General features: G+C 37.4%; 1 protein-coding gene across 2 annotated transcripts in view; it reads left to right on the forward strand.

Moving 5' to 3' along the window:
* Window positions 1-23,744, forward strand: part of ASPM (assembly factor for spindle microtubules) — a gene marked incomplete at both ends in the record, with an annotated part of 66,713 nt that overhangs the window by 26,867 nt on the left and 16,102 nt on the right. The window contains 10 exons of one of the 2 annotated variants that reach the window (XM_082834779.1): window positions 14-144; window positions 657-832; window positions 2,875-3,020; window positions 3,110-3,195; window positions 3,638-3,859; window positions 4,905-5,112; window positions 5,217-5,359; window positions 5,479-5,607; window positions 10,630-10,824; window positions 18,805-23,514. In XM_082834779.1, the coding sequence (XP_082690905.1) occupies window positions 14-144; window positions 657-832; window positions 2,875-3,020; window positions 3,110-3,195; window positions 3,638-3,859; window positions 4,905-5,112; window positions 5,217-5,359; window positions 5,479-5,607; window positions 10,630-10,824; window positions 18,805-23,514 (6,146 nt within the window). The remainder of the gene's footprint in view (window positions 1-13; window positions 145-656; window positions 833-2,874; window positions 3,021-3,109; window positions 3,196-3,637; window positions 3,860-4,904; window positions 5,113-5,216; window positions 5,360-5,478; window positions 5,608-10,629; window positions 10,825-18,804; window positions 23,515-23,744) is intronic. The other variant, XM_082834780.1, reaches the window with a different exon arrangement.

The raw sequence follows: 23,744 nt of genomic DNA on the forward strand, positions 1-23,744 counted from the left end.
TATTTTATTTCAGGTCATGAAGAAGCTTTGTCTAAGTTTACATTGAAAAAGCTATTGCTGCTGGTTTGTTTCCTTGATTATGCTAAAATCTCCAGACTTATTGATCACGATCCTTGTCTCTTCTGTAAAGATGCTGAGTTCAAGGTATAGTTTTCAGTTTATATTTGGTTTATATTTCACAGTTAAGACTTTTGCCTGTTTTTATTGTATATTTCCTCCTTAGAAAAAGTGAGTTTCGCAAAGAACAGGACTCTGGAGTAGAATAAGAACGCCTACCCAGTAGTTCTAACCCTGCCTAACTTTTTATTGGTTGACATTTCACCAGCATATCACCCTGTTCTTAACTTTGATTTGAGAATGAATGTCACTATGCTTCTGAGGAATTAATTTGGGAGAAAATTTCTTTCCTAATTTAGTATGTTATCAAATTAATGCTAATTTTTAGAGTGTATTATTAATTATGAGCACTTTCTTTAAAGGTCTTAAATTGGAAATATATGAGTTTTGCATTGTTACTACAGGATATGAAACTGACTGTCTTCTTATACTACTATTAATTTTATTTCTATATGCACAGAATGATTTGAAGAATTTGTTTTCATTGTAAATAAAATTATAATTCTAGAATATAATAGCTGCCACTTGTTTTTCCATAGGCTAGTAAAGAAATTCTTCTGGCTTTTTCACGAAACTTCCTAGGTGGTGAAGGTGACCTTTCCCGTCACCTGAGCTTCCTGGGATTACCTGTGAACCATGTTCAGACACCTTTTGATGAATTTGATTTTGCTGTTACAAATCTTGCTGTAGACTTGCAGTGTGGGGTGCGTCTTGTGTAAGTATAAGAAATGGAATTATTTTGCTCACTAGAATAGACTAAAATTTTCTGGAAAACACTTTTTTCTATACATACACAATCTTTCTTGCTCCTTTACGTAATGGGATAAATCTAGGGTTTAAAAGAGTTGGGATAAGTTTGGGAAAATGGTGTCAATTTTAGGCCCAGAAACCTTGTCTCCTATCCACATTTTTTTCTCCCTGCTGGCATGTGACAGTGTCTGAGTAGGAACCACTGATACCCCAGAATAGGAGTTGGGGAATGCATGGAACTAATTAAATTAGCAGACATTTAAATAATGCTTTACGTCTGCAGTGGGCTCATGAGTGCATCGTTTGAGACCAGTTTTAGTCGTGTTAACCTTGTTTTACACGTGAGGACACGTGAGATGAAGACGTAAAGTGGCTTGCCCAGGTTTTATACAGTGGTGGTGGACATCAGCTCCGGATGTCTGGCTTCAGATCCCACGCTGTTTCCTCAGTAACAAACTGGAATCCTCAACATTGGCTTTGGTGTGACAACAGTTACCAGTGCCTGCTCTGGAAGGAGTGGCCTTTACACTGTGCCTTGGTTGGCTTCTTTAGGACAGGTGGATTGAAGACATCCGTCTTGTTTCTAGGAAACTCTCTAATTTATATTACGTTTGACATTTGTGAGGAAGGGATCCCTATATCTCTGTGAATCCCCAGTTCTTCAAAAACAGCATGCATGTCCCTTGTTGCCTTCTAAATTAAGTCTCCATGAACTTTCTTTTCTTTTCTGATCATATATTCTCATGGCAAGGTAACAGTCTTTTGAACTTTACTGTAGCTTCCTCTCACTTGAGTAATTTCCATATAGGCCAGAGTGTTTGCTGATAATGTTTTCCATATTATTTTTATATTTAATTTTTCATTTCATAAATCCAAGCCACCACACCTGTTTTCTGGCCAGTAGGAATTCACGATTTTAGACTTTTTCCACTGTCCAGGAGGAGCAGTGATTGGCTTTATGTTCAGTGCTATTTTTGACAATGAAGGACATTTTTGTGCTTTTATAGGAGTTACTGAGGATTTCCCAGTGTTGGGTGTTGATGCTTTGTCATTGGTCAGGAACTCTTGCTAGTTAAGAGACTCGATCTTGCATACCAAGTTTCTGTTTTCTTCAGTGTCAGCAAAATGGCCATAGGTCTTCAAGGTCATTTGAGGATACTTGGGAACGGTTAATCCACTGATGCTGTAGGTGGCAGTCAGTCTAGTGTTGCAGAAACGCTTCAAATGTTGACTGAGTGGTTGGCCTACAGTGATCGTACATTGCTTCCTAACCTTTAGAAATACGGTTCTGTAAACAATTCTGCGAAATTTTAACTATATATGGTAATCAGTTGGGGCTTGATTTTTCTGTGGAAACAGGGATCTTTGTCTAGTGTAAAACACTACATGATACTAAGAGTTTGAATTTAAACTGTGGTATAAATGACTTCTTAAGGTAGGCACTCAAACATTTTTATCTTATCTGGTATAGATATAAGAGCATGGCTTTGGAAACTGTAAAACTGGGTTTTAGCTCTGATACAGCTAGTCCTGTCATTACTAGCTGTATGATCACAGGCAATTTACTTTACTTTTCTGGGCTTTGGTTTCTTCATCTGCCAAAAATGGGATAATAATGCCTGATTGTGGGATTTGCCATGGGGACTAAAATAAAAGAAAGCACTTACTTGATGTGTAGAATACAGTAGCCCCTCAATAAATGTCCATTTTCCTTTCCTTTCCCTATAGAACCTTGTTGTTCTGTTCCTGTGTGCATTTGTGTGTTTGCATCTTATTTTTCATTCTTACATTCTGTTCACAGACCTTAACCCCCCGACTTAAATGAGAAATAACTCTATTTGCTAACGGTGGAGCAACAGAGTTTTGAGATAGTATTTTGGGGTCTTTCTAACCTAAAACCCTTTAAATCGGGAAGATTGATGTGGGTGATTACTTTATTTAAATGAAGTTCATTTTTCATGTATGTTTTTATCTAACAATTTCATCTGAAAATTCCTCTATTGTTAGGCGAACGATGGAACTTCTCACACGAAACTGGAATCTCTCAAAGAAACTCAGGATTCCTGCAATAAGTCGTCTTCAAAAGATGCACAATGTTGACATTGTTCTTGAAGTTCTTAAATCACGAGGAATTCAGTTGAATGATGAGCATGGTAAAAACTGAGTAACTATAAAACTTTTCTTCTCACTAAAAATTGATGTGTACATATATTGTGCTAACGGACTATCTTTCCATTTGCAGGAAATACAATCCTCTCTAAGGATATTGTGGATAGGCACAAAGAAAAAACTCTGGCTTTGCTTTGGAAGATAGTATTGGCTTTTCAGGTATTGTATATTTGGTACATTTTGTACTTTTTATCAATTTTCAATATTGATTTATAAAAGCATTTTGCATCAAATAAAGACTAACAGTAGTAGTTATTACTAACTAGACTTTCTTCTGTCCCAGGAACTGTGGTAACTGCTTTAAGTATATTCCAGTCTAATCTTCTCAATGCCCCTGTAAGGTAGCTAATTGTCATTACTTCATAGGGAAAGGAGGAGACTGGAGTTAGGTTCAGCATTGAACAGAAGCAGAGAGGAGATTAGAACCCAGGCTTCCGTGGCCGCAGATCCCATGCACTTAACCACTTACACATTCCATCACTTCCACGTAGATTGTATTTGCCTTAAAAAAAAAATCATGATAATAGAAGACTTTAGCTTCTGTGGGTCAAAAATAATATACGAAAAATATAAAGATATGTATCCTCTTTTCGTATTTCAGGTGGATATTTCCCTTAATTTAGATCAGTTAAAGGAAGAAATTGACTTTTTAAAGCACACACAGAGTATGAAGAGAACAATGTCTGCACTGTCATGCCATTCTGATGCTGTTATCAGTAAGAAAAAAGACAAAAGGCATAGTGGTCACTTTGAACAATATAGTGAAAGCGTAAAGCTACTGATGGATTGGGTAAATGCTGTCTGTGACTTCTATAATAAAAAAGTAAGTTCTTTGTTTTAGCCCAGTTTCTTTAAATAAATTTTGGTTAAAGTCAAACTTAGCATGTGAAATATTTTCTTTAATTTCTTAAATAATTTAGTTGATACGTATAAGCAAACTTTTCCTCTAATGGGTAAGGGTACTGTCACATACCTAGTGTCATCTAATCTGTCACCAGTTGTATAATGCACGATTATTTTATGTATCACCAAGAAAAAAAAATGTCCTAGTTGGGAGTCTTAATAGGAGATGCTTGCATTGAACTGTGGGCCAAAGGATCACACCCTCATTACAAGAGGGAATGCAAATAAACCACAGAGGGACGTTAGAGAGGAGGAGATGAGTCTAAGCTGTGTCTTTTATAATCATTTGTTAGATCGATCCTGTATTTCTGTATGAAATGTACGTTTAAGTATAAATACATGAAAATAAATGGTCCTGACACACATGAATAAAATATCTGGTAAGGAATATAAAACAGAAAACCCATCAAATATATGGGTAATCGTCTATGTTTTAATTAAGTACTAGAGAGCCCTGAAGACCCTAGTGCTGAGGCTCTAGGGGAGAATGTGTCCCATGCCTTTCTCTTAACTTCCGATCCTGCTGGCAACCCTTGGCCTTCCTTGCTGTGTAGACACATCACTCCCATCACTGCCCGTCTTCACATGGCATTTTCCCTGTGTGTCTGTCTCTGCGTCTCTCCTTTTCTTATAAAGACACCAGTCACGTCTGATTAAGAACTCGTCTTACTCCAGTGTGATCTCACCTTAACTAGTTAAACCTGCAGTGACCCTGTATCCAAATAAGGTCACATCCGGAGATTCTGGGAAGGACATGAATTTTTGATGAACACTGTCCAACCCAGAACAACAATATGACTGATATTTTATAGGTGAGGATTTGGCCGTGCATATGGTATTATACTAGGCGCTACTAGAAATTAACGTGATAGTCAGCTATTCAAAGGAAATATGGACTAGATAACCATTAGAATCTATATTCCTGTCTAAATACAGTTCATTCTTTTTCTGATATTTCCAATCAGGTGGAGAATTTTACAGTGTCTTTCTCAGATGGCCGGGTGTTATGTTACCTGATCCACCACTACCATCCTTGCTATGTGCCTTTTGCTGCCATATGTCAGCGTACCACCCAAACCGTAGAGTGTACGCAAACTGGTTCTGTGGTGTTAAACTCATCTTCTGAATCTGATGAAAGTTCCCTGGATTTGTCTCTTAAAGCACTTGATCAGGGTTAGTCCCTTTTGGTTGATTAACTTTTCCAGTTTTTTCATTGGCCTGTCTGATTTCTGGCAAGAGCAGTCTAATCTGATCTCTCTCTTTTACTTGCATTGCAGAAAATACTTCGGAACTATACAAAGAACTCCTAGAAAACGAAAAGAAGAATTTTCAGTTGGTCAGGTCTGCAGCTAGAGACCTCGGTGGAATACCTGCTATGATCCATCACTCAGATATGTCAAATACAATTCCCGACGAGAAGGTAAGTAAAAGTTTCTTAACCAATAATACCTCTTAATAATCAGAGTCTCAGACGACAGGAAGTTTTATATTCTCTGTCTCATGGAAACTTCTGTTTTCATCTTTTATGTTATCTCTTAGGTGGTTATTACCTATTTGTCATTTCTTTGTGCGAGGCTTTTGGATCTTCGTAAAGAAACGAGAGCCGCTCGACTTATACAAACAACTTGGAGAAAATATAAGCTAAAAAACGATCTAAAACACCATCAGGTACTCCTCAAAAATGAAAAAACACTGTAACCTAAACTGTAGTTCATAAGATGTCAGCTAATTGATTCTTGATACTGTTCTTACGTTTTACCGAGGTAGGAAATTACTGAGGTAATTTTCATAATTGTGTGTGTTTCGAGTTGGGGATGAACATTTTCCCCTAACTCCTCATGTTTCCTTCATTCAATATTTCTTCCAGCCTCTGCCCCAAGGGACATGGAGTACCTTAACCACGTTGTAAATTGGTGAAAAGTTAACTGGGGAGGCCTGACTCAGCTCTTCCCTCCTTCCTCCTGGACTCTGACTTGCCTCCGGGAAACAGGAGTTTTCCTTTAATCTTTCATGCTGTGCTCTGGAAGGCTTGACCTCAACCAGTGCCATTCGGGCCTGGGTGTCGCCTGCCTGATTCTGCAGTTCAATTAGCCAGCTCATTTTGTCTGCCATGAAACTGTCTTCTAGGTTATCCTTTGTTAGTTTAAAAGCAGCATTTTGGTTTCCATCATTTTATTTCTCAAAATGTTTAGGACCTGAGCACAGGGAGAAGGATGTTATTTACTGTTTTCCTTTGCAACCCCAGTAGTATGAATTTTGCATTAACATAAAATAAGAGTTTTCTTGAGTTCTGAGAAAAATATCATTTTTAACAATCTGAGAAATGGTCTCCTTGATCAAATTGAAAAAACTATTTTAATCCTTTTATCTCAGTACTCTTTCCACTAATGATGCTGTATTTATTTGGAGAAATCAAAGAAGCAGCCATGCTTAAGAAATTTTATCAGATCTGTTTCAGAAATACATTTCACCCAGGATTGCTCCTCGGTTTTGAATTACAATGCACTTATGATAAAGTTCTTAGTAGCTGTAAAGTAGCTAAATTTTGGCGAATCATAACATACCATGTTTTCTCTCACACCATATCAGACCTGGAAATAACACTAATTGAAATAATCTGCTCTGGCCCCACTAAGTCTTGGTAGTAACTTTTGGGAAGTAGGCAGTGGCTTACACTCGCAAGGGGTGTTCTCTGCTGCCACGTATTCTCTGTGCCTTCTTTCACCCCTTATCTTCCCAGGGTCCGCCTCCTTGCCCACATATCCTTGGAGGATAACTTGCACTTCTGGAGGCTTATCGGAGAATTGTTTTAGCAAAGTTTTCAGGGAGGGCACCCTCCTGGCCAGTCCTCAAATTAGTTCATTAATTCTTTTTATATGGCAATAAATGAGACAGTTAAGATTTTAAGAAACAGGTATCAATTAGTTTTTTTTTTTTTTTTTTGGTAATGAAATCTTAGTTTTCTGCTCAAGGTAGTCTTGTATTAATCACACATATCAATTGCAGAAATTTCTTAGCTTTTTCCTCACAAGATCCCTTTTCTTGATTTATTTCCTTTGTCCAAGTATTGGAAATTTCCCTTTTTTTTTTTGAAAACCACTGCTTCTCTCCTTTCTCCAGGTGACAATACTCCTTTTCTTATACAATTACACTGAGATCCAAGTATACCTCTTCATTTGCTATTGGGAACATTAAGCAGCAGGTTCCCTTCATATTCCTGTAGAAATATCACAAGCTAGTAAGCACATAAACATTACCTTGAGGTAGCTATTTTCCAGGTTCTATATTTTCCTTTAGTCATTATTATAATTTAGATAAACTATTTATTGAGAATAGAATGGTTCAAGCTCTTGTTGTGATGGAGAAGCATTGGCTAAACAGCCCAAATTCCCTGACGAATGAAGCAGGGTTATCCAAGGGTCCCCGACACATTCTACCTCTTAGTTCTTCCTGAGTGAATAGGCACCAGTTCCAAAGCAAAGTAAATCCTTTACATATACAAAGCAAAATAAAAATAAACTGGTAACACGTTGGCTCAGCCACACGGTAGAATTAAAAATGATGACATGTGGTCAGTGACTGCGGGTATGGGAACTTTTGCCATTGGTTTATGTAAGTTTTCAAATAGTTGCTAGTTTTTGTAATATATTTGGCTCTTTGAACTTATCTACTTTCCTTCTGTAGCTTTTCTAATGTCACATACAATTGTTCCACATTAGTTTGCTTGAGATTGAGATGATCTACAAGCTGAATTCAGTTTCATTTTACATCAACTTATTGCATCCAAAAATGCCCTGGTCCTTAGAGCTTTTGACTCAAAAGCTACTTTTGAACTGCATTGTATTCTTTATTAAGCTAATCAGTTGGGTGCTTTTTATTCCCCTGAAATATTTTTCTTTTAAACTGTGGTAAAGAACACATATCATAAAATATACCATCTTAACTGTGTTTTAGGTTATTCCTAGTTTTAAAGTTTACAGATCACTACCATTTGTAGTGTTAAGTATATTTGCATTGTTGTGAAACAGATCTCCAGAAGTTTTTCAATTTGGAGAACTGCAACTTTGTACTCATTAACCATTCCCCATTTCCTCCCCCACTTATCCCTGGTAACTACCTTTCTACTTCCTATTTTGACTACTTTAGACACCTAATATAAGTGGAATCATACAGTATATTCGTCCTTCTTTCACTTAACATATGCCCTCAAGGTTCACCCATGTTGTAGCCTGCAGCAGAATTTCCTTCATTTTAAAGGCTGCATAGTATTCCATTGTGTGTATATACCACATTTTGTTTATCCATTCAATGGGCATTTGGGTTACTTCCACCTCTGGGCTATTGTGAATAATGCTGCTATGAACAGGAGTGTACAAATCCCTCTTTTCGACCCCATTTTCAGTTCTTTTGGAGATCTACCTAAAAGTGGTATTGCTGGATCATATGGTAATTCTATTTTTGAATTTTTTTGAAGAACCACTATACTGTTTTCCAATAGTAGTCACTGTGGGTTGCATTTTACAATCCCACCAATAGTGAACAAAGATTCCAGCTACTCCATGATCCCTGCCAGCAGTTGTTGTTTTCTGGTTGTTTGTTTGTAGTAGTTTAGAGATATCTCATTGTGATTTTGATATGCATTTCTCTGATGATTAATGTTGTTGAGCATCTTTTCATATGCTTGTTGGCCATTTGTATGTCATCTTTGGTGAAATATCTTCGTTTGCCCATATTTTAATTGGGTTATTTGATTTTTTATTGTTGAGTTGTAACAATTCTTTATATACTCTAGATACAAGTTCCTTATTAGATATATGATTTGCAAAATTTTTTTTCAGTATGTAGGTTTCCTTTTCACTCTGTTGATTGTGTCCTTTGATGAACAAAATTTTTTGTTTGATGTAATCCCATTTTGTCTAATTTTTGCTTTTGTGCCTGTGCTTTTGGTGTCATATCTCATAAATCATTGCTAAATCCAATGTTATGAAACTTTACCCTATGTTTTCTACTAAGAGTTTTATACCTTTGGGTTGAATGTTTAGGACTTTCATCCAGTTTGTGTTAATAAATGCATAGTGTGTGAGATAAGGGTCCAACTTCACTCTTTGATATGTTGGTATCCAAACACCAGTTTTCACAACACCATTCATTGAAGAGACTGTCCCTTTCCCATTGAGTGGTCTCAGCACCCTTGTTAAAGATCAATTACCCAGTTACATGGGGGTTTATTTCTGGGCAGTCTATTCTATTACGTTGTTCTATATATCTGTCTTTATGCTGGTTCCACACTGTTTGATTATTGTAGCTTTGTGATATGTTTTGAAATTGTGGGTGTTGGTGAAGGGGGGTGTGCTTTTAACTTGGATCTTTATAGCCTTAAAGGCCACAGGCTTCACAGGGCACTGACAATGACGTTAGATGGCTTAATCTACTTGTTGGACATAATTCCTCAGCCTAATTTTAGAACTTTCTAGTCTTTCCTCACTCAAGGGTGTGATCCAATATATGGCCCCCACCATTCCTTAGTATATGTTTCAGTCCATTAGTTCCCTTTTTCCTCTGTCAGAATAGCAGTTTGATCCCTTCCCTAGGAAACTGCTAATCTCTGTGTAGAGGCAAACTGCTAATCTCTGTGTAGAGCCCACTCTTGCGTAGTGCGTGGTCCCAGACAGCAATGCAAAGGGTTATCAGACGATATCTAAGTTGTTCCTTTTCACTAGATGAATAATTTATATTCCAGTTTCTAATTCAGGTGAACTGAAGTGATAGATCTAGCCTTGAAGAGTATAGCAAAATGATTAAGAACTCTGAAGTCTGAACTCTGAAGCCAGACTACCTATGTCCAATCCTGGCCATCCTCCTGGTGGACTGACTATCTACCTGAGCGCTCAGCCCCAGTTTCCTCATGGCCGTGAGAGTAGTGCCTGTTCATCTGTTCTTAACAGTTGTTGTGAGGTTGGATGAATCATTCCTACAGTGTTTAGAATGGTGCCTGACACCTGGTATTTAATCTTTTATTATTCATACTAATTCATGATTAGAAGTAAGAAGTAGAGATGTGCAGGGCACTGGCCTCTAGCGCTCGTGGGGCAGCCAGCTCCTCTCTGACCACCGACGCTGCAGGGCAGTCCTGGCATCAGTTATCACAACCCAGTACTCTGTTCTCTTCAGCCTCTATGGCTTAAAGCCACCATGTATTCTGGGGATAAAGGAGGGTATTTTGCCTTTCCTTTTTTGTGAATTCCTTTCTTCAAATTGTAGCAGAACAGTACCACCTTATACTGTAAAGCATTTGTTTTAGAGTCTCTTTTTTTCTCCTACAATCCATCCCTTTCTCAAAAATCAAACATGAATTCACTGCACCATAATCTGAGACACATACCACATTTAAATTGACTTTATTTTGATTACCGATGATCTGTGATAAATCAAACATGTCTGTGATCATTATCTTAGGATGATATTTCCTAGGAATCTTTGTTTTATCATATAAATATATCTGCACATCTATTCAATATGTTCAACAATATATCAGCTATTTCAACATGCCCAGAAGTGATGAGCATATTTTACAATAAGTCTGGGGGACATTTTATTTCCAGGATCGATTTGATTAATATTTAACAGGTGATTTTCTTACAAATAATGGTTTAGGGTCTTAAGTGAGTAAGTGCTTTTTTTTTTTTCTAGAAGAGAGACAAAGCTGCAAGAATTATTCAGTCAGCTGTAATCAATTTTCTAACTAAACGACAATTCAAAAAGGAGGTCAACGCAGCATTGGTCATTCAGAAATATTGGCGAAGACTCTTAGCGAAGAGAAAATTATTAATGTTAAAAAAGGAAAAACTAGAAAAAGTTCAAAATAAATCAGCATCTGTTATTCAGGTATAGTATTCTGAATTTTTGAATTTAAAAGCGTTTAATGACATTTTTAAGAAAGTAAAATATGATAAAGTTTTAAATTATTATATTTTAGGCTTCTATATTTTATGTAGTACTTAAGCTTAACAAATATTTGATACCTCCCTGCTACATGTAAAACTCTTGGCTGTGTTCAGCATAAGGGTCAAACAAATCGAAACACCTCCTTTGCTCTGAAGGAGGGAACAGTCTAATTCTGTACCCCGTGCTGTCTTCTTTGCTTTATATTAGAGGTTTGCAATCTTCCACTGTGGGTCATGCTGGCACACTGTACCCTTCTACCTTGTATATCCATAAACCCAGCCACACTCTCTTTTGCATCTTTACTATGAGTCCTGGAAATTTTTCTTTGGGGATAACAGTGTACATCTTCCTCTCCAACCCACTTAGTTGGCAAGTGCTGGAAATACTACTTATCATCAGTTTATAGAATGCCTATGTAATTTTTCTACTGAGTAAAAAAAAAAAAATTAATTATCTACTTTACTTAATGGACATATTCCTTACATCCAAATGTTAGTCTTTGATATTACATTCTATTTTAATAACATCAGAGAGGTGTACTATTTAAATTTACCCTATGTAAATGCCATTGAATTTTATCTATTTTATAAACTTGGAGATTTGTTTCTGGCTACTACTACTGAAAGTGAGAGATTCTGATTTAATAAATTCTCTTTCTCTGAACCTTTTTTTTAATGTGGAATATTACACATAGAAAATTGCACAAAACACAAATGTAGAGCCTAATGGTTTTTCACTAAGTGGATACTTACATAACCACACCCTAGGTCAAGAAATAGAATATTGCTAGCCTCTCAGAAGGCATTTCTCAATCAGTTAATCCCCCAGCCCAGCCGAAGGTAACCATTATTCTAATGTATGCTAATCATGCCTTTTTCCTATACATCTTTCTTAAATGCTCTAATATTGTCTTGCCTGTTTTTTGAATTTTACATAGAGGGGTTCAGACAGTGTGAATTCTTTTATTGAACATGAAATTTGTGGAGATTTATCAGTGTTGTTGAGTGTAACTGTGATTTAACTTTCATTTTATAATATCCTGCAATTTATTTGTCTGTTCTGTTGTTGATGGACATCTGGCTTTCTGGTTTTGAGCTGTTATGACTAAAGCTTTTATGAACGTGCCTTTTGGTGTGAAATATATTCACTCTGTTCGGCATATACCTACGAGTACAACTGTTTATCTTAGAGTATATATATTTCAGTTTTAGTACATACTGCCAAGGACTTTTCTAAGGTGGTTATAGCACCACCAGCTGTTTATAATACTTGGAAGTTATCTCTTTAATTTTAGCCATCCTGGTCACCATTCTGGTCGTTGTGCAGTGGTATCTTAGAATAGATTTAATTTGCATTCCCTTGATAATGAATGACATTGAACACATTTTCATATTGAAAGTCTTCTTTCATGAAGTGTTTCTTCAAGGATCTTTTTTTCCGTTTCTTATTTTGATTGTTTGCTTTCTTGTGGATTTGTAAGAGATCTTTATCTATTCTGGTTATCAGACCTTTGTTGGATATGTGGGTTTTAAATGTCTTCTCCCAGACCGTGGTTTATAGTTTTATGTCTTCAGTGAAAGTCCTTAATTTTCTTTTATGGTTAGTGGGTTTTGTTTTTTTTTTTTGAACCATTTAAGGAGTGTTTTTTCAACCTAAGGCCTTGAAGATATTCTCCTGTATTATATTCTGAATCCTTTAATGTGTTGTCTTTCACATTTAGATCTCTCTTGAAATTAATTTTTGCATATGATTTGTGTTAGGGACCATTTTTCTTTTTGTATATATGGATAGCCATTGTTTCAGTTACAATTTACTGAAATGACCACACTTGCTTCATTGCTGTGCTATCTTTATTTTTTATTTTTATTTATTTTTGACTGTGTTGGGTCTTCGTTGCTGCGTGCAAGCTTTCTCTTGTTGCAGTGATCGGGGGCTACTCTTTGTTGTGGTGCGCAGGCTTCTCATTGCGGTGGCTTCTCTTGTTGTGGAGCATGGGCTCTAGGCACGTGGGCTCAGTAGTTGTGGCTCACAGGCTTAGTTGCTCCGCGGCATGTGGGATCTTCCCGGACCAGGACTCGAACCTGTGTCCCCTGCATTGGCAGGCGGATTCTTAACCACTGCCCTACCAGGGAAGCCCTGCTGTGCTATCTTTAGCATACATAAAATATTCTTATATGAGTGGTTCTGTTTCTAGAGTTTTTTCTATTTCATTGTTCTTTTTGTCTACCAGTGAGCCATGTACTCTAGCTTTACAAGAAATCTGGATGTCTGGTAGATAAAACTTTCTTTGTTTTCTTTAAGAAGTTTTTGGCTATTCTAAAGTCCTCTGCATTTTCACACGTTTTGAATCTGAAGTTTAAAAAATATTGGAATTTGATTGAGATTTAATTGAATAGGTCAGTTTAGTTAGAATTGATATCTTTAGCTACTAAACATGGTATTTATTTCCTATTTATTTAGGCCTTCTTTAAAAGTCTCCTAAAATGGTTTTATGATCTGATGCAAGAGGTCTTAAATATCTTCATTTGTTCCTAGGTATATTATAAATTTTTTAAAATTTAAATTTAATAAATTTTAACTTTACGTTGATTAAAATTAAAATTTTTAAATTAACCCTCAGTAAAATGTGCTTTTCTTTTTTTGATGTGTGGTTCCACAGATTTAAACACACATACACATGTGTTTAAACACAGTTGTGAAATCATCACCTCAATCAGGATACAGAACAGTTCCATCTCCCAGAAGAACTGTTGCATTCTATTTCTTTGCCATCCTTTCTCCCTCCTCACCCAGCCCCAGGCACCCAAGCTCTGCTCTCTATTCCCATAGTTTTGCCTTTTTGAGAATATCGCATAAGGGAGCCATGCAGTAGGTAAGTTTTGAGACTGGTTTTTTTTTTCTCTCTGCAGGATGCCTTTGAGTCTCATCCAAGTTGTTGCATGTATCAGTGGTTTATTCTCCGTCATTGCTGAATAGTATTCCATTGTATGGATGTACCACAATTTGATTATACATTAATCTGTTGAGGGGTATTTGCATTGTTTCCAGTTTTAGGTGATTTCATTCCATTAGGGTAAACAGCTGGGAATGAGATTGCTGGGTCATTTGGTAAGTGTATGTTTAGCTCCATAAGATATCACCAAACTGTATCTAGAGTGGCTTAACCCACTTTGCTGCCCACCCCCAAAGTGTAAGGATGCTAATTGCTCCATATCCTTAGCAACACGGATTTCTATGTTTTTCAGTCGTTCTGATGGATGTGTAGTGGTGTCTTGGTTTTAGTTTCTATTTTCCTAATGGCTATGTATATGTCTTCAAATGCTTAATTGCCTTTTGATTATCTTCTTTATGAAGTGTCTCTTGAAATCTTTTGCCCATTTTTATAATTGAGAGCTTATCTTATTGAGTTTTGAGACTTTTTCTATATTCTGGGTACAAGTTGTTTGTCAGTGATTTGCAACTATTTTCTCTTAATAGGCCTTTTACAGACAGAGTTTGCTGGTCTTTGATCTTGGTGAATGTTCTGTGTACTTGAAAAGAATGTGTATTCTGTTGTTGGGTGGAGTGTTCTATAAATGTCAATTAGATCTACTTGGGTGATGATATTTAACAGTTCTTTTATATCCTAACTGGTGTTCTGTTTATTTAGTCTTATACCAAGAGAGCAGTATTTAAGTCTCTAACTATAATTGTGGATATATCTTTCTCCCTTTGGTTTTATCTACATGTATTTTGAAGATATTTTGTTAGGTGCATACACATTTGGAATTTTTATGTCCTCTTGGTGAGTTGAGTTTTGTTTTTTATCATCATTTTTTATCATTGGTGAGTTGAATTTTTTTAAATCATTTTTTATCATTGTGTAATGTTCCTTTTTTATCCTTCAAAATTTTCTTTGCTCTGAAGTCAACCTTGCATGCTCTTACTATAACCACTCCAGCTTTCACTTGATTATCATTCGCAGGGTATATTTTTTTCCTTTCTTTTACTTATTATTTGCTTACATCATTATATATGGCTTAAAGTCTTGACAGCATATAGTTTTTATGTTTTGAAAATCTCTATCTTTTAATTGATGATTTATACCATTTATATTTCAGATATTTATCAATATGCTTGGATTTGGGTCTATCATTTTATTGTTTCGTTTTCTGAATGTTCACTTTCTTTCATACTTCTCTTTCCCCTTTCCTGTCTTTTCAATTATTTGAATACATTTTAGTGTTACGTTTTAGTTTATCTTTTTTCTTTTTAGTTATTATTTTATCCCCTTGTACAGGGGTTTGGTTATTTGGGGTTTGTTTGTTTGGTTGGTTGGTTTTTTGCCTTTTTTTGGTTGCTATAGTCATTTCAGTATACAAAACTTTTAATCTACTTAGAATCAATATTTTATCCCTTTAAATGGAATGTAGAAAACTTACCACTATCTAGGTCCCTTTGCTCCCCCCACTTTTATGTCTTAGTGGTCTTATTTATTAAACCTACATACAAATAAAATCACATCAGGCAATGTTATAAGTTTTGCTTTCAATCATAATAAATATTTTAAAGAGTACATGAGAATAATATCCTGTTAATGCAGATACTTTTCATTTCTGTTGCTTTGCTTTCTTTTTTTATAGTACGCTTTTTGCAATTTATGAACATTGTAATTAACTAAAGTCCTTAGTTTCCATAGGTTTCACTCTTTATGTGGTATAGTTGTGCTTTGACAAAAATCCTGCCCTAAAAATCCTTTCTGCTTTACGTATTCATCTCTTATCCCTCTGCAAAATCCTGGGCAACCATTGATCTTTTTACTGTCTCTATACTTTTGCTTTTTCCAGGATGTCCTATAATTTGAACTCATCAATATGTAGCCTTTTCAGATAGGTTCTCTCACTTCACAATATGCATTTAAGTTTCTTTTATGTCTTTTCCTGCCTTGATAGTTTGTTTCTTTTTATTGCTGAATAACATTCTATCATATTGATGTACCACAGTCGTTCTTATCCTTTCACCTATTGAAGGACGTATTGGTTGCTTCTAATTTGAAGCCATTATGAATAAAGGTGCTATAAACACCTGTGTGCAGGTTTTTCTGTGGACTTGGTTTTCAGCTTCTTTGGGTAGGTACCTAGGAATGGGATTGCTTGATCATATGACAAAACTATATTTAGGTTTGTGAGAAACTGCCAAACTGTCTTCCAAAGTGGCTGTACCATTTTGCATTCCCACCAGCAATGAGTGAGAGTTCCTGTTGCTCCACTTCCTGGCCAGCATTTCGTGTTGTCACTGTTTTAGACTTTACCATTAAAAATAGATGTGTATAGGCATCACATTGCTGTTTCAATTTGCAGTTCCCTAGTGCATTTGATGTTAAGCATCTTTTCATATGCCATTTACAATCTGTATATCTTCTTTGGTGAAGCATTCAGATATTTTCCCCATTTTAAAATTCTTATTGCCCATTTTTGAATTCTTTATTGTTGAGTTTTAAGGGTTCTTTGTATAACTGGATACAAACCCTTTATCAGATTTATATTTTATAAATATTTCCTCCTAGTTTATGGCTTATCTTTTTGTTCTGTTAACAGAGTCTTTCACAGGGCAGATTTTTTTTTTTGATTTTAATAAACTCTGACATCAATTTTTTTTCTTTCATGGATTATACTTTTGACATTATATCTAAAAAGCCATTGCCAAACCCAAAGTTACTTAGATATTCTATTGTTATCTCTCAGAAGTTCTATAGTTTTGCATTTTACATTCAGATCTATGATCTATTTGAGTTAATTTTTGTGAAAGGTTAAGAGTTAGTGCTTGACTCACTTTTCTTTCCTATGGATGTCTACTTCTCCCAGTACCACTTGTTGACAAAACTACCTTTTTTTTTTTTTTTTTTTTTTTTTTTTTTTACAGTACGTGGGCCTCTCACTGCTGTGGCCTCTCCCATTGCGGAGCACAGGCTCCGGATGCGCAGGCTCCGCGGCCTGTGGGATCCTCCTGGACCGGGGCACGAACCCGTGTCCCCTGCATTGGCAGGCAGAATCTCAACCACTACACCACCAGGGAAGCCCGACAAAACTATCTTTTATCCATTCAGTTGTGTTATTTGTTTATCAAACATCAGTTGACTATGTTGCATGGGTCTATTTCTGGGCTCCTTATTCTGTTCCATTGATCTATTTTTCTATTATTTTGCCAGTATCACACTGTCTCAATTACTGTGGCTTTATAATAACTTTTGAAGTTGTATGATTTTAGTCCTCCAACTTTGTTTTTCTTCACTATTGTATTTGCTATTCTGGGTATTTTGCGTCACCTTATGTACTTTAGAAGCAGTCTGCCAGTGTCCACAAAGTAACTGGATGAGATTTTGATTGAGACGACATTGAATTGATAGATCCAGGTGGGAAGAACTGGCATCTTAACAAAATCCAGCCTTCCTATCTATGAATATGATATATCTCTATTTATTTAGATATTCTGTGTTATCTTTCAGCACAGTTTTGTAGCTCTGACAGATCTTGTGCATATTTTGTTAGATATATTCTTAAGTATTTCTCATTTTTTTGCTAATAATGTTAATGTTTCCATATTCTACAAATTTGCTATAATTGCTTATTCCAGGAGGTTTTTTTTTGTCATTTCTTTGAATTTTCTACATAAATGATCATGTCATCTATGAACAAAAAAAGGGTTTATTTCTTCTCTGTCTGCATAGCTTTTATGTCCTTTTCTTATTGCATTAGGCAGGACCTCTAGTAGATGCTAAATAGGCTTGGTGAGAGGATACATCCTTGTATTATTCCTGGTCTAAGAGGGAAAGCATTTAGTTTCTCACCATTAAATCTGAAGATAGCTGTAGGTTTGTGTAAATGTTCTTATTATACTGAGGAGGTTCCCCTCTACTCTTAGTTTGTTGAGACATTTCTTTCTCTTTTTTTCCCCAGTCATTTTTTTTCTTTCTTGTTCAGCCTAGAGAATTTGTATTGATCTCCAAGTTCATTGATTCTTCTGTCATCTCCATTCTGCTACTGAGCCATGCCAGTGAGGTTTTTTGTTGCTGTTGTCTTGGTTATTGTGTTTTCAGTTCTAATATTCCCATTTGGTTCTTAGTTGTATCTTTGATGGTTTTTTTCTGAGACTTTTAATCCTTCCATTAGTCCCCACCACATCTTAGCAATATTTGGAGTGTTTTGGAAAAAGGAATGGTCTTATTGCGAGAAGAACGTTCAGAGCTTGATGACCAGTAGCCAGGATCTGCTTGAGACTTTGTAGCTCACATGTTGCTGGGATAACTAAGGAGTTAGGGAATGTGGGGTGGTTGGGAAGGAAGCAAGAGGAAAAAGCTTTATTACTTCTCAAGTCTTTCCAGAATCCTACTTTTTAACCATGTATCTATAATTCCTAAATTTTATTCTTAATGAAAATACTGACTCAGAGAGTGCTGTGACTCAGTGATAGTTCTCAAAATCCTGTGTTGATGTTACCAGGCCTGTAACACAGGGTCCCTCCTATAAACAGTTTTCAATCATTATAAGATAGCTTAGCAACCTTGATAAAAGGGGAAAATATAAGATCCAGAGATACATTCATAGGAAATTACTTAGAATCAATAGATAGCAGAATATTACTATAGTTTCATTTTAAATCTTCTAATATATTATTCTAATATAGCATAAACTTGTTTATAATTCTTATGTCTCCTGAATACAAATGCCATATAAATATCATTAGTTTGGATTGGCTACAGTTGTATCAACACAGAAACTAAACTATAAACAAAAGAGATAAGTATCTTCTTTAAAAATATATTGCTTTTAAAATTAATGTCTTTGTTTTTAAGCAAAATGTTAGAAACGTTAATACTTTCAAGGGTGTGAAGTATAGAAAGATGTGTCTATTTTACTTTGTGTCCTTTCTTACCTTTTTCAGAGATATTGGAGAAGATATTCCACTAGAAAACAGTTTCTGAAGCTGAAATATTATTCAATCATCCTGCAATCTAGGATAAGAATGGTCATTGCTGTTGCTTCGTACAAACGATACCTTTGGGCTGCAGTTACAATTCAGAGGCGTTGGCGTGCTTGTTTAAGAAGAAAGCAGGATCAACAGAGATATGAAATGCTAAGATCATCAGCCCTTATAATCCAGTCTGCGTTCAGAAGATGGAGGCAACGTAAAATGCAGCTACAAACAGAAGCTGCAATAACACTGCAAAGAGCTTTTAGAGAACGGTGTGTCAGGAAACAGGTTAAAGAAGAGAAAGCTGCCATGGTCATACAATCCTGGTACAGGATGCAGAGAGAATTACGGAAATACATTCATATTAGATCTTGTGTTGTCATCATTCAGACAAGATTTCGGTGCTTTCAAGCCCAAAAGTTATATAAAAGGAAAAAAGAGTCTATCCTCTCTCTCCAGAAGTACTACAAAGCATATCTGAAAGGAAAGGTTGAGCGCACCAGCTATTTGCAGAAACGGGCTGCAGCCATCCGACTACAGGCCGCTTTCAGGGGAATGAAAGCTCGTAATTTACGCAAACAGATCACCGCTGCTTGTGTCTTTCAGTCATACTGGAGAATGAGACAGGACAGACTTCGATTTCTAAACCTTAAGAAAAATATTATCAGATTGCAGGCACACATAAGGAAGCATCAACAACTACAGAAATATAAGAAGATGAAGAAAGCTGCCCTTGTAATTCAGATTCATTTTCGAGCTTACATTTCAGCCAAGAAAGTTCTAGCTTCTTACCAGAAGACACGATCTGCTGTCATTGTTCTGCAGTCTGCATTTAGAGGGATGCAGGCCAGGAAAAAGTTTATTCACATCCTCACATCTGTTATAAGGATTCAATCATATTACAGGGCTTATGTTTCCAGAAAAAAATTTCTGAGGCTAAAAAATGCTGCAGTGAAGTTACAATCCATCGTCAAGATGAAGCAAACTCGTAAACAATATTTACATTTAAGAGCAGCTGCACTAAAGAGAGAAGAACACATGCGGGCATCTTGCATCAAACTGCAAGCTTTTGTCAGAGGGTACCTGGTTCGAAAGCAAGTGAGGTTGCAGAGAAAAGCTGCTGTTTCACTACAGTCTCATTTCAGGATGAGAAAGATGCGCCTGTACTACCTGAAAATCTATAAAGCAACTGTTGTCATTCAGAGTTACTATCGTGCATACAAAGCGCAGGTCAATCAGAGGAAGAACTTCTTGCAAGTCAAAAGAGCAGTTATCTGCTTGCAGGCCACTTACAGAGGTTATAAGGTACGCCAGCTAATCAAACAACAATCTACAGCTGCTCTTAAAATTCAGACTGCTTTTAGAGGCTACAGTAAGAGGATGAAATATCAATCTGTGCTTCAGTCTACTCTCAAAATTCAGAGATGGTACAGGACACACAAGACTGCTTCTGACATAAGGACACAATTTTTAAAGACAAGGGCAGCTGTGATTTCTCTACAGTCCGCTTACCGTGGCTGGAAAGTTCGGAAGCAGATCAGAAGGGAACATCAAGCTGCAGTGAAGATTCAGTCTGCTTTCAGAATGGCCAAGGCCCAGAAAGAGTTCGGGTTGTTAAAAACGGCAGCATCCGTCATCCAGCAACATCTGAGAGCGCGGGCTGCAGGGAGGAGGGAACAGATGGAGTACACTGCGCTCCGCCTTGCAGCAGTGATGCTCCAGTCCACGTGGAGGGGCAGAGCAGCGAGAAGACAGGTTCAGAAGCAACACAAATGTGCTGTCCTCATACAGTCGTGCTACCGAATGTACGTGCAGCGAAAGAAGTGGAAAATCATGAAAAAAGCGGCTTGTCTGATTCAAATGTACTATCGGGCTTACAGTACTGGGAGAAAACAGCATCATTTGTATTTGAAAACCAAAGCAGCAGTAGTAATCCTACAGTCAGCTTACCGAGGTATGAGAGTGAGGAAAAAAATAAAGGAGCACCACAAGGCGGCAGCCGCTATACAATCTAGTTACAGAGCTTACCAAACCAAAAAGAAGTACGCCACCTACAGAGCGTCAGCTGTTATAATTCAGAGGTGGTATCGAGATACTAAAATTGCAGACCGTCAGCGTAAGGAATATCTTACTTTAAAGAAGGCGGCTGTGAAAATCCAAGCTGTTTATAGAGGTGTTACAGTAAGAAGACAGACTCAGCACCTGCACGCAGCAGCCACTCTTATTAAAGCCGTGTTTAAAATGCAGCAATCAAGGAGGCGATATCATCAAATGAGAACAGCAGCCGTCATAATTCAGGTAAGGTACAGAGCATATCATCAGGGTAGAACTCAACGTGCAAAGTACCTGACAACTTTGAAAGCTGTTACCATTCTCCAGGCCAGTTTCAGAGGAGGACGAGTTAGACAGACCCTGAGAAGGATGCAGACCGCAGCAACACTCATCCAGTCCCACTACAGAAGACACAGACAACAAGCTTATTTTAATAAGTTGAAGAAGGTGACAAGAAGGGTGCAGGAAAAGTACCGGGCAGTGAGGGAAAGGAACATACAATTTCAAAGGTATAACAAACTGAGACATTCCATAATCTGCATTCAGGCTGCTTTTAGGGGGATGGAAGCTAGAAGACACTTAAAAGTCATGCACTCAGCCGCGGCTATGATTCAGAGGAGATTTAGGACTCTGATGATGAGAAGGAGATTCCTGTCTCTCAGGAATACCGCTGTGTGGATTCAGAGAAAATATCGTGCAAATGTTTGCGCAAAGCATCGCTTACAACAGTTACTACGGTTACAAAAGGCAGCCCTCAAAATCCAGTCCTGGTACAGAGGGTGGGTGGTGAGGAAGAAGGTGCAAGAGATGCACCGGGCTGCTACCGTTCTCCAGGCGGCTTTCAGAAGGCACCGTGCACGTGTGAGATACCAGGCCTGGAGGCACGCCTCGTGGGTCATCCAGCAGCAATACCGGGCAAGCAGGGCCAAACTGCTGCAGAGGCAGCTCTACCTCCAGCAAAGACACTCTGCTGTGGTCCTCCAGGCTGCATTCAGGGGTATGCAAACCAGAAGACATTTGAAAAGGATGCATGCCTCTGCAACCCTGATTCAGAGCAGGTTTAGATCTTTAGTGATGAGGAAAAGGTTCCTTTCCCTCAAGAAAGCAGCTATTTTTGTTCAGAGGAAATATCGAGCCACCATTTGTGCCAAACATCACTTGCACCAATTCTTGGAGTTACAGAAGGCAGTCATTACAATCCAGCCATCTTACCGAAGGCTGATGGCAAAGAAGAAGTTACAGGAGATGCACAGGGCCGCAGCCCTCATCCAGGCAACTTTCAGAATGCACAGAACACACCTTACCTTTCAGACCTGGAAACACGCCTCGATTCTCATTCAGCAACATTACCGAGCATACAGAGCTGCAAAATTGCAAAGAGACCATTATGTCCAACAAAGGCATTCTGCAGTGGTCATTCAGGCTGCCTATAAGGGGATGAAAGCAAGACAGCTTTTAAGGGAAAAGCACAGAGCTGCTGTCATAATACAAAGCACATACAGAATGTACAGGCAGTATTTTTTCTACCAAAAGCTTCAGTGGGCTACAAAAGTAATACAAGAAAGATATAGAGCCAATAAAAAGAAAGCTCTTCAACAGAATGCACTCAAGAAAGCAGCAACCTGTGTCCAAGCAGACTTTCAGGATATGATTATAAGGAGAGAAATTCAGGAAAAGCAGCATCAGGCTGCCATTACTCTTCAGAAGCATTTTAGAGCCTTTAAAACAAGGAAGCACCATCTCCACTTTAGAGCAAAGGTAGATTTTGTTCAAAGAAGGTACAGAACACTAGTTGCAGTGCAAACCCAGGCAGTCATTTGTATACAGTCTTACTACAGAGGCTTTAAGGCACGAAGGGGTATCCAACTCATGCACCTGGCTGCCACCCGAATTCAGTCATTCTACCGAATGTACAGGGCCAGAGTGGATTATCAGGCAAAGAGAATGGCAATTGTTGTTATACAGAATTATTACAGGTCATACGCCAGAGTAAAAATGGAAAGAAAAAAATTTTTAGCCATTCAGAAATCTGTAAGACCTATTCAGGCTGCTTTTAGCAGCATGAAAGTTAGACAGAAATTTAAAAACATGCCCGAAGAAGAAATGGCAGTCCCTGCTACCCAATCTGCATTCTCCCGTCACAGAACTGAAACTCAGTATGAAGCTGGCCAAAGCCCAGCACTTACGGTTCAAAGGCGGTGTAAAGTTTCTCTGGTTGGTCCCTTACAGGAAGCAGAGTATCATTCTGAAAGAAAGGCTGCAGTAACAATTCAAAAAGCTTTTCGTAAAATGGTCACAAGAAGATTGGAAAAGCACAAGCGTGCTGCCGTGCGAATTCAGTCCTTCCTTCAGATGGCTGTGTATCGAAGAAGATTCATTCAGCAGAAAAGGGCGGCTATCACTTTACAGCGATATTTCAGGAAAAGGCAAACCAGAAAACAGTTTTTATTGTATGGAGAAGCAGCAGTCGTTTTACAAAATCACCACAGAGCCTTTTTGTCTGCAAAACATCAAAGAGAAGTTTATTTACAAATAAGAAGCAGTGTTATTGTCATTCAAGCTAGAATGGAAGGATTTATACAGAAACGGAAGTTTCAGAAAATTAAAGATAGCACCATAAAAATCCAGGTATTTATATATTGAAATATAAAGCTTTCATTCTTTCTTTGGCCAGTATTTCTTAGAATTTATAAAATGAGCTTAAGCAGGTTGTAAAGATTAATACTTAGTTTACGTGGCCTTTTCATTTACCTTCCAAAATGGAACATTTTTGAGGTTGGGCAAAGGGTGCCAAAAATAATTCACCGAAGACGGCACAGAACTGGGATTGTTCTGAGTGTGACACCCTAAGCTTGTTG

Source organism: Leucopleurus acutus (genome assembly GCF_964270905.1).
Source record: "Leucopleurus acutus genome assembly, chromosome: 2".
NCBI lineage: Eukaryota > Metazoa > Chordata > Mammalia > Artiodactyla > Delphinidae > Leucopleurus > Leucopleurus acutus.